The 17,087-nt window shown below is 35.1% G+C and overlaps 2 protein-coding genes and 1 long non-coding RNA gene across 4 annotated transcripts in view; 2 read left to right on the top strand and 1 right to left on the bottom strand.

The window, feature by feature from the left end:
* LOC146897271 (protein BREAST CANCER SUSCEPTIBILITY 1 homolog) overlaps positions 1–17,087 on the top strand; it is a 66,975-nt gene that overhangs the window by 9,371 nt on the left and 40,517 nt on the right. The window lies entirely within an intron of this gene.
* Positions 12,648–14,495, bottom strand: LOC146897278 (uncharacterized). Its single transcript, XM_085736058.1, has 2 exons — positions 13,185–14,495; positions 12,648–12,903 (listed from the first exon to the last, which is right to left on the bottom strand). Exons 1-2 carry the CDS (start codon positions 14,353–14,355, stop codon positions 12,869–12,871), a joined length of 1,206 nt encoding a protein of 401 aa, XP_085592184.1. The 5' UTR covers positions 14,356–14,495; the 3' UTR covers positions 12,648–12,868.
* On the top strand, positions 14,618–15,192 carry LOC146897277 (uncharacterized). The gene is made up of 2 exons (XR_015021139.1): positions 14,618–14,878; positions 14,993–15,192. It is a non-coding gene; the product is annotated as an uncharacterized LOC146897277 (long non-coding RNA).

Genomic DNA, 17,087 nt, shown 5'->3' with positions numbered 1-17,087 from the left:
GCATTTAATATGGCTATGGTTGGTAAGCAGGCATGGAAGTTGGTTTCTTCTCCAGAATCTCTAATCACTCGTTTACTCAAAGCTAAATATTTTCCTCGAAGTGACTATTTTGGAGCTAGTTTAGGCCATAATCCTAGTTATGTTTGGCGTAGTATTTGGAGCGCTAAAGATGTGATTCGACGCGGTTTTCAGTGGAGTATAGGCACAGGCGAACACATACCAGTTTGGGATCACCCTTGGATCAGTAATGTTGCACGAGTTTTACCCTCAACTCGTTATCAACTGGAGTAGCCATCTATCACCGTTTCTGATTTGTTGACTACACCCCATAAACAATGGAATATGGAGTTCATTAATGCTTTTTTTGACAATGCTACTGCCAGAAATATTTTTAACACTCATTTGCTTTCTTCTGTAATTCATGATGTGCCTGTTTGGAAGTTCGAGAGGGATGGTACTTACTCAATTAAAAGTGCTTATAAGGATATTTTGAATCATGATGTGGCAGTTGTTCAACACCGTGTGCCGTGTAACTGGAATTGTATCTGGAGTTTAAAATTGCCTCCGAAAGTTAAGAATTTCCTTTGGCGAGCTTGTCGTAACTGCTTGCCCACAAGAATCCGTTTGCAATCTAAGGGAGTTCAGTGTACTGATAGGTGTGCAGTGTGTGATGATTTTAGCGAGGATAGTACTCATCTGTTTTTTCTGTGTAATAAAAGTATGCTCTGCTGGCAACATATTGGTTTATGGAGCCCATTGATGGCCGTTTTTGATATTAATGCCAGTTTTTCAACCAATGTGTTTGCTATCCTACTACATCTAGATATGCAGCAAAAGCACATTTTTAGTGTGACCCTCTGGAGTATTTGGAAGCATCGAAATAATAAGGTATGGAATAACAATACTGAAACAGCTCAAGGTATTTGTGCCCGTGCAGATTCTCTTCTTACTAGTTGGAGGAATGCTCAACATATTAGACATTCTATCCCTCATAATCCTGACACCCCGAACAATTCAAAGTGGATCAAACCAAGTCCTGGCAGGTTTACTTGTAATGTTAATGCATCCTTCTCTCAAGCTCGGAATCGAGTTGGTATTGGTGTTTGCATTCGAGATGATGAAGGTCATTTTGTTTTAGCCAAGACTGAATGGATGACTCCGCTCCTTGATGTGGATTTGGGTGAAGCTTTGGGCTTGTTATCAGCAATGTACTGGGTTCGTGATCTGCATCTCGATATTGTGGACTTTGAGCTTGACTCTAAAACTGTGGTAGATAGTATCTATGGTAGTAAAAGTGGCGTCTCTAATTTTAGCGCAGTCATTAATGATTGTAGACGTCTGTTAGCTTCTGATTTAGTAACCTCTGATGTTAGGTTCATTCGGAGACAAGCCAACGAAGTCGCTCATAGCTTTGCTAGAGTGGCTTTGCGTCATGCTAGTTTCCATATTCATATTAGGATTCCATCTTGTATCTCTACTATTATTATGAATAAAATGCAATAAGTTTCTTCTTGTAAAAAAAAAAAAAAAAACTAGCTAGTATCCATTAAGAAAGAAAACTAGCAATTGCTACAAGGGCCGCAATTATATAGGTCTACAATGTTTTTTTTATATGATAGCATAATCTATCTATATATAAAAGTTGTCCCAAGCCAATATTGAAGCCCTAATTTTTTCAAAACCCTAATGGCTACAATTACTGTTTTACCCTAACTAAAACCTTAATTATGAAACAGTAACAAAAGAAGAGGAAAAAAAGTCGTAAACAAATAAACATGACAAATAAAAAACAAATAAACAGATAAACATCGTTCCTTTCCAATTCTTTCTGTTGCAAACCTATTCCTTTCCATCGTTCCTTTCTTCTTTCAGAAAAAAAAACTATCGCTCCATCTATCCATCCCATATTCTCTCTTCACTTCCTGTCTCTCTCTCTGCATGAAATCTGCTCCCTCTATCCCTCACCGATTCGAGTTCGGATCTCCGATACCTCACCGCTGCCGCGAACCACCGCCTCCGGCGAAGATGATACCAATTTCAGTTATGGTTTTCTATTCGCTTTTGGTCAATTCTGTGATTTCTTCGGATAAATATTCGATTGGTGCAGTTCCGATAATTCAGGTCCCTTCAATTCTCAAATTCTTTTTTGGTCAATTTTAATTTTTTATGCGTTTAGATTGAACTGAATGTGTTCTTCGTGTAGCTTCAATTCAGATATTTTTTTTTTAATTTTTTATTTTCGATTTTTATTGTTTATGTGATTAGAATGAACTGAATATACGTGTTCTTCAATTCAAAGATTTTGTTTTCAATTTTTTTTTTTTCGATTTTGACTGTTTTTGAATTTAGATTGAACTGAATAAAAGTGATTTTGCAAGGTTATGCACCGATCTGTTTAGGTCTTGAAGATTTTTATATTCGTAACTCTCTCTCTCTCTGCGATGTGCATGGCTGAAAATTTTGAGATGGGAAGCTCTGATGAAGGAGATCCAGTGTGGTTGATCATATTTCTTGATCGTTGGTTTAGAGGAAGATAATACGGTGGCTCCCTCTTTGTGAATGTCAATGGGACTGTTCGATTGAGATGAGAAAGCAAAGGAAAGTGGTTGATTTTTTTGCTGCAATCTGGTATGGATTCTTTAGTGTTGTCTATAGTTCATGGAGATTTATTCCTCATGATTGCAGTTATTCATTAATCATGGTTTGAATCATTTGGGTATGGTTTATCTAAAAAAAAATCTACTGCTTATTGATGAATTTGATATAGTTGTGTTATTTTTTTTGTTTATCTTTTTAGTTATGCTAATATGTATGTATGATTTTAATTTTGTGAGTTTGTGTGTTTTAACTTTGGTGGCCTTTTGTGAGGGTGATGCACTATCTCAACATACATAGCTAATTCACCATGATATTTAAATATATTGCTTGATGAACTATGTTATGATGAGTCTTGCATTTGCATTTGTACAAAATCTCTTATACTTTCTTTCAAGAAGAAAAAATCGAAAAACTCTTATATACTTGATTATGCATTAGCCATTGTCTTGTCTTATTCAACGCTCATTTTAAGCTAAAGCTAAATGTATACTCCCTTACAGTTTAATTGTATATGAGGATTTAATATATTTCTATGTTTTTACTTCTTACAGTTTGAATGTATTTGATAATATAGTGGGTATTAAAGTGATTTCTAACTCAAGCTGCAACGCAAAAGAGATGCATGCCAATTAAGTATATAACTTTATTTTTTGAACATTTTTTAAATTGATTTTTATCATTAAGCTCCTAAAAACTAATACTATTTAATCTCTCTTAAGTATTACTTATAGTTAGTTGTGGTTTAAGATTCATTGTTGACCGAGGCTAGCTTAGATGCTTCCCAATCAAACACTATAAGATGGTAACAAAAGAAGTTATAGAATTCATTGTTAGGTGGAAGATTGATAAAATTCATTGATGCCAGAGAAGTTATGCTCCTTCATACCCATAAAGTGGTTCTGAAATTTGATGAAAACTTGGTTGCTTTATCTCTTCTTGAGCAAGTGGCTATTTTTTTGTTTATGTTTGCATATGATTAGTATTGTATAATGTATACTTTATTTTGCAGATGGAATTATACTGGAGAGAAAGGTCAAAGGTTCTTTGGTTGCTCGAGTTTTTTTTAGGTGTATTTGTGCTTATTTGACATTGAATTTTGTTTATTTGCCATTGAACCAACGACTAAATAAAACTGTGCTTATTTACCAATCTGCAATGGCTGGCCGTGTAACACTGAAACGCTGTTGTCATATCATTGTTTGACTGGTAGTTATGGTGAATATTCGTAAAGGTTTACAACAAATTTGATGATATTAAGTGATAATTTCTTTTTTTTTTTCGTTTGGTAGGTCCTTTGGTGAACAATCCAGTGACTGATATTGACAAGGCTGTCGATAAGTTGCGACAGAAATACAGGTCTTACATCGTGGAATATGACGTTGTAGAGGTGGGTGGTTTTTCATCTATGTAGTCAACGACAACTTACTAGATGCCACTGTGTTTGTTGTTATGTTATTTCATTTTATTAGATTCTTTGGTTAATTGTTTCCTTCTATTTTTTATAGTTGGAAACTGCAATCTCTATTGGAGGGGTGGAACTGCACCTGCACCATTACTGCTCACCTTGGATGTGTACGTTTTATTCTGGTCTAGGCTCCTTCAATTTGTGTTGGTTTTTCTGCTATTAATGTTGGTGATTATTTGCAACAAGTATCATGCAAGTGGTTAGTATTGATAGTGGTGACTGGATGTAGAATTTAGGTGTCTCATAATTTCTCAGTTTGGTAGCAGCTGAGAAAGAAGAAGACATGATGTTATTATTAATTCATGCTTCAATACCAAGTAGAAGTTTGGCTCTTTTTTTTCTACTGTGTGGCAGGCATATATGTGTATTGAAGGGCGTGGGATTGCGTGTTTAAATTATCATCATCTTTGTACAAGCGCTGCAGACATTTTACTATTGGATTTTTGTTGTTGTTGTTTCTGGCATAAGTTTTAGCATATAATGTGGGGATAAAGGAGTTAAGTTGCCCTGTCGCCTTTGTTGTTATAACACTCTTAAGGAGGTAACCTCTTCCTTTTGCGAGATAAAGAACATGAGGTAACTTTATTTCGAATATTAGTTTTATCATTTGGTCTTTCAATTTGATTGTTATTATTTGTACCTTCTTTCAATTTGGTGTATAATTACTTTCATCAATAAGTAACAATATCATGTAAGAGATGAAGAACACCAATTTCTGTCATGAATTGATCTTTTTTTTTTTTTTGAATTCAGCATATATTCATAACAGCCCCGGCACAAGTGCCTAAGAGGGCAAGGAAGCATACAAAAATGCTACAGGCAGCGCCAGCAGAAAATAGAAAACCCTAAAACAGAAGAAATGCCATAACAGCAGGACTTAGATCACTCCAAAGCTAGCCCATGGTAACACAAACTGCAGCAGCTACTGTCACAACCAGTAAGTGGCACCAGCCACAACCTCAATTAGCAGCAGAAGAAGCAAGACAGCAGCCAAAAGTGCCCGAGCCAACCTGATCCAAAATTACCTCCTTAAACAATCTTGCGGGTTCCAACACTATTTGATGAGTATGTGATAATTGCATTTGATAAACATATGTCTGCTCCTACTAAACCTGAATTTGGTGGTGATAAGCACATGAAAGAAATTGCAATTGCAGGAGCTATGGGTTTGAATCATTCATACGTACTTCTTCATCCTCCCTTTGTAGCTCTTCGTCACTTTCTCTATTTCCTTTCTTGATGGTAATTTTTTCTTCTTCTCCAACTCTTATCATTTAGATCTCAGAAACATAATCAGACTTTTATATCAAAGCTAGGATTTCACAATTCAGTTAGAAAACATAGACAGGGTAATAACAATGATGGAACGAAAGGTTTTCCCTATCGCTATCGCGGTGCTCCTTTTCCTTCGTTCACGCTTCCGATGAAGCTGACGATGCGGTAATTACGATTTATCTCATCATTCATAATTTATTTTTGGTTGTGATGGATCTCTGATTTGCGTTTTTTTTTGTTTAGATCTTCTAAAGAGGATTTTGATATCCGTTGGATTGTATTGAAAAGGAGGAATAGATTGGTAAGTAGATTTGAATCGATTTTTTTTTGCTTCTAATTGAAGTAGTTTGATTTTTGTTTTCTTCTTATTATTATTAATTGTGTTTTGGATTTATGTTAACTTTGATATACCGATAACTTTTTGAAAGAAATCGGTTTCTGCTACTACATGTAGTATATTTTTGTTTTTGTTGAGAATTTTCAATTATAATTGAGTTACTGCTGTTAGATCTATTTATCTATCTATATATAAAAGTTAACCAGTAAGCTAATGTTAGCCCTAATTTTAACCTAAAAACGTATGCTAACTTTACTGTATTACCCCTGACCTTTTTAATTAATTACAAATAAACTTCAAAATCCTATTACTATTTTGTTGCTCATGAAGCTGATAACAAAACAACACAACACACGCGTTTTCTCTTTCCCAAAACAAACACCCTTTCTTCTTCTTCCTCTTATCATCATCACCACCACCGCCAACCCTGTCCCTCTCTCTCTTTCCTTTGATTCTTTTTTTTTTTTAATTATCTTTTCAAGAGTTGCTTCAAAACCCAATTGTGGTGGTGATTTTTTTGTAGCGGCTCACGGTGACGGTTTTGGTGGTGGTGATTTCCTGTAATCAAATATCGAAGCCTCCGAATCAGAATCAGCGCTGATCTTCTCCTCGAAGCTTTATTCATCGCCGCCGTTCAACCTCATCAAGGCAATAAGCCTCTTAAAGTTTTCGTCAAAGAGAATGCTTCTATGCAACATCATTTTCAAGACCTTTGATCCCTCGGTATGCGTTTTTAGTTTCGTTACGTTTTGATCAATTTTGGTATCGCGATTAGCGTTTTTGTATCGCCGGTGTTGTTTTGATTGATTTTTTCGATTTGATAGGAAAGGAGCTTGAAGAAGCTAGAATTCTTAGTGAAACGGTACGGCGCGGAAGGATTTTTGGGGGAAATTGGAATTCGGTGAAATTGGAATTCTTAGTGAAACATTTTCTCTTTCTCTCAATTAAATTTTGAATTCCTCTTTTAGGTCATAATTTAGGGAATTAGTTCTATCAATTGAATCTGGAATTTTATCAATTTCAACTCTGATTTTTTTTAGCTTACCCATTTGATAAAAAAAAAAAAAAAAGGTTGTTGGGATATATATGTGGTGCTCATCGGATAACAAAAAAATTTGCTCACAATTTCCGTTAACTTCAATCGGATTCTCTTAATTTTGCTTCCTTCAATCGAAACTTACAATTTCCGTTGACTTTACAAATTAGACATTTTTATTTGAACATCTTTTGAATATGCCAATTTTAGTTTCGGTCCTCAAAATAACTGATTTTGCCAAGTAATTCTTTTAGGTGGACAAATTCAGTGCAAAGTTTGATGCTGCTGGAAGCAATGGTCATATTCGTGTTGCAGCTTTTGAAAACTTTTAACAAGGTTTGCTCTAACTTTGGATAAAATAGTAGATTTTGAGTGTGTAGTATAATGTAAAATTGATATTTTCAAACTTGGTGTGGTATTCATATTTTTCAAACTGATGGTGTTTCGGTCTGGAAAGAAGTAATTTTTGTATGTTTTGTGCTTGCTTTTGTATCTGCTGCTAGAGAGTTATAAATTGATGGTTTGTTGGTTTTGTGTCTTGGTGTTTTGCTAATGTCTATTATGTTATTTTCCCATTGAGTCCTGCTGTTTTTTCAGTATATGGCTGTTAAGGTTTGTCGTTTTGGCCGGCTGTTGCTAATGTAATCTATTTTCAACTGTGTATCTTTTCCTGTTAGTGCAGAGTTGCTGTAATTTCTATCCCAAATCCAGTGACGCCTTCATGATTGCCTTTTTTAACTACAATTTTAGTGTTATTTTAGATTAGATTGTTTCTGTTTTTATTTTTCTTTTTCAATCAACCAATTATACTGATGTAGGAAAACAGGAAGAAGAAAAAAAGCAAAAGCTTGCTGAAAACAATAAAATTTGCACTAAAACTGAACATACCAACTGCAGGCAAAAATGCCTAGAAAACCATATATAAGTACAAAAGAAAATTGCTTTAATCTGCATACCCGACAGCAAAAACAATGCAGAATTTGGACGTTCCTCTTCAAATAATTTTTGGACCTTGGTTTGTTTGTTTTTCAATTTAGATTTGCATATTGGTGATTTCACAAATCAAGGTAATTGTTCACATAAATAATCGTCCGAATTTTACAGTTTGATTGCATGGAAGCTTTTTTCTTCATATTTATGGTTTAGGATAAATATGTTTATATGTCTTTGTGTATATCTATTTTGCTTTCAACTGATTCTTTCTATCTGATTTCCATTCATGGCTTAGATGATTTTTGCTTTTGGTTGCTTTTGATTTAGGTGACTTCTGATTCTTCTATTGTCTCTTATGTTGCTGCCTATTGAGCAAAATCAAACCCTCTTTTCAAGTAAGCCTTGAAATAATCCATATCCTCAACAAAAAATTGCTTCTTTTTTATTGCTGCGGATGTATTAGTTTTACTCTATGTTCCCTTAGATACACTAATATAACTTATTTCAGTATTAATGTAGGTAACATGTGCCTTAATATTGTTGACAACGGAATAATGGATTAACAGATTAAGTTATAGTGATGAAGAAGTTGCTAAAATAATAAATATCCTTTGCCTTAAGTTTGTCTAGAACCATTGTTTTGTCATGCTGCCATATGTCATTCAATAGCAGCAAACTAAATGGAGAATCTATTGCAATCAAATATACTTTTCAAAACAATCATTTAGGTAGTTAATCAAAGTGATTTTATATTATGGTATTAGAACTCTCCTTTTGAATTGATAGATTTAATTGAAGATATGAACTGTGGTCATGAATTTACTAATCATTTCGACAAATAGTTCATGTGTAGCTATGTACAATTTGGTATTAGAACTCTCCTTTTGAATTGATAGATTTAATTGAAGATATGAACTGTGGTCATGAATTTACTAATCATTTCGACAAATAGTTCATATGTAGCTATGTACAATTTGCTAATAATATTCTTTATCTTCTCATATTCATATTCCACTTGAGTCTTCTTGCTCTGTTTTTGACAATCTCTACTATCATTCCTATTATTGTTTAACTTATTTTGACATCTCAGTTATTTTTTTCCTTTCTTGAGGGGTTATTCAATTGGCAATGTAGAAATGATATAACCAAAACCATCAAATGGGAGATTTGATTGTGTAATAGTGGAAACTGAACTTTTAATACTTTAATGGCTAGGATATATCACATATTTTCATATATATGTTTTGATACTGTTGTTTTATCCCCCATGACTTTGGCTTATTGTTAGTTTTTTTCCTTTCAATGTGAATACAACGCTTTTTTCAGTTGACTCTTTTGTATCCCTTTTTCAGTTTAGTTTTTTATGCAATACTTAGATGTGCATGTGGTATGCCTTTTAATTATCTAGGTGAGAAGCATTCCTTGGCCTGATATGAGTTTATTAATATGATTTTGTTGTCCTTAGGGAAACCAATCTGCATGTCCTTATAATTTGTTTTTCGCTGTTATATATTCGAGATTGGAGACGAACAATGCCATGTAGTTTAATGATTGACTCACTTTTTTTTTTTTTTGTGAAATTCATCTTTGTGGCCATCGTGATTTTGTATCAATTTTTATTATAATGTAGGTTTTGTGACCGTTGGGTATTTCAAAGGAAACGATGGAGTAAGTTTGATATGGATTTTAGATAGAGTACTTGGTGACTACTAATTGAGTTATTGTGGGAGTTCGCAACTTTTAGTTCTGCACGAAAGGTTGTCTTGAGTCATGCCTTTTGGTGTGTTGATAATCAAGTGGTGCGGCCTTCTTGACCGTTTCCTATTTCTTCAACGTAGACAGTTTCCTATTTTTGTGTCGTTCGCTATGACCATGATTAAAAACCAAGGACAATCACTGAAAAAAGTTGGTATATATCTTCCTCAACCTGTATTTTCGCACGGTCAACTATACGTTGCGGTATCAAGAGTAACCTCTCGAAACGGTCTGAAAATTTTATTGACAGATGAGGACAACAATTGCATCAATACTACATCAAACGTGGTGTATAATTAGTCTCCAATAAAGAAATAGGATGAGGCAGAATCTGTGTTCTGTATTGATGCTCAAAGGCTGATTTATATACACAATGTACAACTTGTTCTACATCAGGGTAATTACACCAAATCCCTGGAAATCATCTAAAGAGGGAAATATAGTTGAAAGCAATTGAAAACAAATAATTACACGTTAAAGACAATAAATGAGTATCAACTAAATTAGTCTCCAATATTATTCTAATACCCCCCCTCAAGTTGGAGAGTGGAGATGAAGAACGCCCAACTTGGACAGCAAAGAGTCAAATTGACGTTTTCCTAGAGCCTTTGTTAGGATATCTGCAAGTTGTTTGGAAGTATGAACATACAGAGGTTGGATGTTACCCTTGACAATTTCATCTCGCACAAAATGACAATCAACCTCAATGTGTTTTGTACGTTCATGGAGTACCGGATTATTGGCAATATGGAGGGCAGATTGGCTGTCACAGTAAAGACTCATAGAAGCAGCATGCTCAACACCAAGAGAGCTCAACAATCCTTTCAACCACTTGAGCTCGCAAGTAGCTGCAGCCATGGAGCGGTACTCAGCTTCAGCCGAAGATTTAGACACTGTAGTTTGTTTCTTTGTCTTCCAAGAGATGGGAGAACTGCCCAACATCACAAAATAAGCTGTCAAAGACCGTCTAGTGAGAGGACATCCTGCCCAGTCCGCGTCACAGTAGGCATACAAGCGTAAATCACAATCAGTTCTCAGCAGAATCCCTTGTCCGGGATTACCTTTTAAGTAACGGACAACCCTAAGGGCTGCATTCCAATGCTCAATCTTTGGGTTCTGCATAAATTGAGCGAGAATGTGAACACAATACGACAACTCCGGATGAGTAACAGTCAAATAGATAAGTCGTCCAATGAGACTCCTATATTCAGTTGGATCTTTGAGGTCCGCCCCTTCAACAAGGGCCAGCTGATGGTTTTGTTCAATAGGAATGCTTGCAGGCTTTGCTCCAAGAAGTCCACAATCAGATATCAGATCCAATGCATATTTGCGTTGCGAGAGAAAAATACCAGTGGCATTCCGTGCAACTTCAATACCAAGGAAATATTTCAACTTTCCAAGGTCTTTCATGTGAAAACAGTTGCCCAAATAATCTTTAAATTTTTGTATAGCATCACTATGATTTCCTGATATAATTATATCATCAACATAAACCAAGACATATATCTCAGTGTTACAGCGACGCAACATGAAAAGAGAATAATCAGAATAGGACTGTTCGAAGCCATAAGTTTTCAAAGCATCCGACAATTTAGCAAACCAACATCTAGGGGCCTGTTTCAAACCATACAATGATTTTCGAAGACGAAACACCTTACCGGGTGATTGTTTCTCAAAACCCGGCGGAAACTTCATATACACTTCTTCCTCCAAGTCCCCGTGCAAGAACGCATTGCGGACATCCATTTGATGTAGTTGGAAGTTCTTGGCTGCCGCAATGGCTAAAAATGTTCGAACTGTCACCATCTTTGCTGTTGGAGCAAATGTCTCATTATAGTCAACGCCTTCAACTTGTCGGTTGCCATGAATCACCAATCTTGCTTTGTGCCGCTCAATGGACCCATCTGAATTATATTTGATCTTATAGATCCATTTGCATCCTATAGCTTTCTTTCCCGGTGGTAAATCTTCAGTTGTCCATGTACCATTTTCCTCCAAAGCTTGAATTTCTTCCTTCATGGCATTTCGCCATTTCTCATCCTTAACAGCCTCGACAAAAGAATTTGGCTCATGCCCTGCAGTAATTGCTGCCAAGAAAGCACAATGCTGTACAGAAAATTTGTCACAATTAACAAAGTGTGCAATAGGATAACGTGTACCTGAGGATTTCGAATGAAGCAGTGAACCGGCTGAGGGACTTACAGTAACAGTGTGTGTGACATGATCATTCAGACGTGTAGATCGCTTCTTGATTCTGTGTCCCCGACCAAGAAGTTCTTCTGTTTCAACACCTTGCTGACACTCCAATCTCTCACTTTCGTCTACATCTTCTGTTGTCTCAATTTGCTCCTCTAGAGTATGTACTTCCTCATTACTTTGAATGCGCTCAACATCATTTCTCAAAGTCGCACCTGCAGCCCCCAAATCATTTGTAGTCACGAAATTTCTTGTCTCATTCCCTTCCTCACATTCATCAATTTGATCAACCGGCCAACCCCATTCATCTATGTGTGTTTCACTTATCTTTTCTTTGCTAGAAAAAGGGAACACATCTTCCATAAACTTCACATTCCGAGATACAAAATACTCTTCAGTTTCAATATCATACACTTCCCACCCCTTTTTCCCATAAGGGTAGCCTACAAAAATGCACTTTCGACTCCTACTATCAAATTTATCTCGCCCCCTGTTTTCATTGAGAGCATAACACAAACATCCAAATGTCTTAATTTGTGTATATGCAGGCTTAGCATCAAACAACACCTCATAAGGAGTTTTCCCATCAAGTAGCACGGAAGGAGTTCTGTTAATCAAATACGCAGCAGTAAGTATACACTCTCCCCAGAACTTCAAAGGCAAATTGGCTTGAAACCTCAATGCCCTTGCCACATTCAGTATATGTCGATGTTTTCTTTCCACCCTTCCATTTTGTTGAGGTGTATAGCGAATTGAAGTTTGATGGAGGACACCACTTTCTTGAAAATAACTTTTCAGTCCTCGAAACTCAGTTCCATTATCACTTCTCAAAATTTTAATTTGTTTGTTATGTTGCCTATGTACCATAGAAAAAAATTGTTTAATAATACGAGGAACTTCATCTTTTGTTTTCAACAAGTATACCCATACCGCACGAGAACAATCATCAACTATAGTCAAAAAGTAAACAGCGCCACAAGAGGCATATGTTCTATATGGTCCCCATAAATCACAATGTATCAAATCAAAACAATTCTTTGCATTATTGTCACTCAACAAAAATGATTCTTTTATTTGTTTGGCTTTAAAACAAACATCACAAGTCTTTATTCTACTATCAATATCTTTTTCAGTTACATCAGGTAACATACTAGTTATCTTAGATGATGGGTGTCCCATTCTTCTATGCCATAACTCACAGAATCCAACTCCATTTGCTCGGTATGCACGAACTGGTGTCACCACACTAAGCACATAAAGCCCCTCAGATTGTTCACCCGCTCCAATCGTCATCCTCGAAGTGCGGTCCTGTATAACACACATTGTTTTAGTAAAGTGAACAATATAATCAGCATCATCTAAAAGTTGAGATATTGACATGAGATTGCAATTCAATTTAGGGACAAAAAGAACATGCTTCAACATCAACTTGTCACCAATAGTGACTGTTCCTACTTTCGTTGCATATGTTTGTGACCCATTGGGCAATCCAACAGGACAAGGCTCTATATCTCGAACATCATTCATGTAAACAAGAGCGTTAGTCATATGACGGGAGGCACCTGTGTCAATAATCCATGGATTCTTACCTGTCAGTCTTGTACCAGTCCCACCTTTTTGAGCTTCAATCGCATTGAGAAGAGCATTCCACTGCTTTGAACTCAATCCCGGTAATACCTGATCATCTTCATCCTTTCTGTCATTCATCACTGCTTTAGTGTCATCAACAACTTGTGCCATATTCACCTTTGCATTATTGCCTCTTCCTTTTCCTGCACCACCAATTGACTGATGCATCTGCTTTCCACGTCCAAGCTCGCGACCTTCATATCGTGGTCTATCTCCCCACCAATCTGGATAGCCCACCACCTGGAAACATGTGTCGACATCATGCCCAAGACGTTTGCAATGTGAGCATGGTCTCTGCGGCCCCGTATGAGATTTCTTTTCCCATCCTGATGTTCTTCCAGACTTGACAGCAAAGGCGATTGGATCTCCACGTTCTTCCTTACCTCGCATCATCATGCCAACTCTCTCCTCTTGCACCACCATCTGGTATGCTCTATTCAGATTTGGCAGCGGGTCTAGACTCAAGACATTAGACCGCACAGTCCTGAACTGAGAATCATCAAGACCCATCAAAAATTGGTGAAGCTTCTCCTCTTCTCTCTTCTTGTTCAGCGCTGCAGACATGCCGCAATTACACCCATTGCATGTGCAAACGGGTATTTTGTCGAGATCATTCAATTCATCCCACAGCTTCTTAAGTCGTCCAAAATAGGTCACAATCGGGTCTCCATTCTGCTTGCAATTCGCCAATTCAGACTTTAATTGTTGGATGCGAGGTCCATTTGAAATTGAAAACCTCTGTTCAATATCATCCCACAATTCTTTCGCATTTTCCCTGTATGTGATTGTCGATCGAAGTTTCGGTTCAATCGTATTGAGAATCCATGAAACAATCATGGAATTGACTGTCCACCAATCATCAATCTCAGGAGCAGCATCATCAGGTTTTTCAATCGATCCGTCTACGAATCGAAATTTTCGTCTTGCCCTCAAAGAGCCTCGGACTGCGCGAGCCCATTCGTCATAATTTTCACCCTTCAATTGTACCTGGGTTATGATATTTCCTGGGTTATCATTTGAATACAGATCGTAGGGAGAGATCTGTTTCTTCAATTGATACCCACTTTCATCTTTGCTGCCATCATCCTTTTTCCCTGCCATACTGTTCTCAGGACCTTGCTCTGATGCCATAAAGAAATAGGATGAGGCAGAATCTGTGTTCTGTATTGATGCTCAAAGGCTGATTTATATACACAATGTACAACTTGTTCTACATCAGGGTAATTACACCAAATCCCTGGAAATCATCTAAAGAGGGAAATATAGTTGAAAGCAATTGAAAACAAATAATTACACGTTAAAGACAATAAATGAGTATCAACTAAATTAGTCTCCAATATTATTCTAATATGTATAAAAAAGTTTTTTGCAATTTATGAATTGTTCGGTGCTGATGAAATATAGGTGTTGCCGTTTTGTTGATACATTTGTCTGCCATCAATACAAGTATGTACTGTATTGATATTAATATTAAATAAATGTCTGAATCATGGTCGTCAAACCTAACTCATCAGTGTGTTGCTTAATTTGTTTTTACAGATTTTGTTTGACCTGACTGATGCATTTGCCATCATATCTGAAACGCATAAATTCATGTTTACAGTATACTCAATGATCAATCCTTCTGTCTATATGAAAGGCTTGATGTATACAGGTATGGTGATTAAAATTTCGCATAAATCAGTTCTTCTCATATTATAAATAACTTATAATAAGGATTGCAGCAACTAATGCTTCAATTTTATGCTATCTTTGTTTTTCTTCGCAGGTTGAGCACAATTAAGCCATTGCATTTTTGGAATCATTATCATTGTTTCACCATTATTATCTTTGCTAATATATGCTCCTAATTGTTTAAGAATTTCATCTATGGTCTATTATTGACAGTTTATTACTGATATCAACAATGACACCAATCTCAATTGATACTATATATCACATTATCACCATCAAAGTTATAACTTGGTTAATATCAACTATGGCACCAATCTCAATTGATACTATATATCACATTATCACCATCAAAGTTGTAACTTGGTTATCATTAGTTCATGATCCATTTCTGATTCCGTACTTATACTATATCCAAGTTCGTTGTTAACTTATTACAAATAATTCGTCATTTATAAGATATTAACCACAAATTAGTAATAGAGATTTATCGTTAAACTTTAGTATATTATATAAATTATACACTTATCTGTATCGAAATATATGACCCGTGCGGCAGCACGGGTCGATAGTCTAGTATATTTTAAAGTCTCGGTGTTAACAATATAGTTATTCTCTTGTCAAAAAAAAAAAAACAATATAGTTATTCTACAGTAGATTCCATGCTAATGAAATAATATTAATCAGATGAATATTAATTAAATATTTTTATACTCACAATGAATATAATTAAATCCATAATAGAAATAAATAGAACATTTATATAAAAAATTTAGGATTGTATGGTAACAATTTTTTTTTTGAAAGAACAATATTTGATTTATTGTTGTGTGCATTTGAACAAATAAATATATTATATAATGGAAATATAATAAGATAAAATAATTTGTTGATTAAAATGGAGAAAATTTAATTAATTATGTAGTATCTTAAAATTTCAATTTTTGATTGCTTAAAAAAAAATTGACAATGTCAGTAATATTCGAATATTGAAATATGTGGAAAATAAATTAAATGACAAGATAAAGAGACATCTAATTAAGGTGCATCATGTTTATAAGTGGTGCTCCATACTCCAATATTAAATACTCACTCCGTCTCACAATTATTGTTTCATTAACATTTTTTCTTTTTATTATTTATTTCCATTATTCTACCCTTATTTATTGAATTTCATCCAATGTAACTACTCCACTAACTACAATTAATAAGGGTGTTTTAGTAAATGCAACTAATTTTATTGAAATTAACACAATTAATCATTTCCTTAATAATCGTGCACAAACCTTAAACGACTAATATTGTGAAACGGAGGGAGTATAAATAGTTAATTATGATTTGATCCGTCAACATTAGTATAATCTAGACTTCCATCTCTTGCTTCAACCAATCTATACTTTCTAGAGTTTTTGATCACCCATTTTACGATAAAAAGATTACTATTTATTTATTTTATAAAAATAAGTTTGTAAATATTTAATCTACTGATATGTACACACGAAACTTTAATAAGTGTCCCTTATTGGGTTCACTTGTACTTTACGACTTATGTTATGTCAATCCCTAATACTTCATCTGTTCTTTTTTATATATATCCATTGTTTTTAAAAAAGTTAGGGAGTAGAAAACTATTATTATTTAAAATGACACTAATTGTTGTTGAGGTGATGTTTCAAGATATAACAGTGCACATTGGAAGACTGGTGAATGTTTAGTAGCTTGTTAGCCGTTCAAAATATTGAGTCGGAACTAGATCATGTCAAAATGTTTAGAAATAGGTTTTGATGTCTTTTATATATTGTAAAAATTCACTTTAAGACGTAATTTTTCTCTTCCAAAGCTATTAAAGATGTTTCAAGTTTGTTTTCATGATATGTTTCCTCCTTGAGAAAATAGTTATTTCCCCCTCCTCTCTTGTGTTCTTATTTTATTTTGGGTTGCCCTAGCTCCATGCTAGCCTTCCTCTTTTGCTTAAAAAAAAAATTCTTTTATATTTTTCTAATAAGTTAAATTTCGGTGTTATATGTTTGGTACCGTAGAAGGCCGGTTTAATATCAAACTATGACTTTAGTTTAGAAGTGAGATCTAGTCTATGATGTTAGTTAGTAGTTTTCTATTAACTCATATTATCTATACAACTTAACGGGATAGATCACTTCTTAAAGTTGTGCGGGAAATAGAGAATGATAATA

Source organism: Medicago sativa, chromosome 8, assembly GCF_051527215.1.
Source record: "Medicago sativa cultivar Bolivia chromosome 8, Bolivia_mono, whole genome shotgun sequence".
Lineage (NCBI taxonomy): Eukaryota > Viridiplantae > Streptophyta > Magnoliopsida > Fabales > Fabaceae > Medicago > Medicago sativa.
The sequence above is the reverse complement of the archived record's forward strand: the minus strand, read 5'-3'. Positions and strand labels throughout refer to the sequence as shown.

Bases quoted from the DNA above. Each gene is read 5' to 3' on its own strand.
- LOC146897278 (XM_085736058.1), bottom strand. From the start codon at position 14,355: ATGGCATCAGAGCAAGGTCCTGAGAACAGTATGGCAGGGAAAAAGGAT. The intron at 12,904-13,184 runs GTAAGAATCCAT...TGTGTTATACAG, and splicing joins GACTGGTACAAGACTGACAG to GACCGCACTTCGAGGATGAC.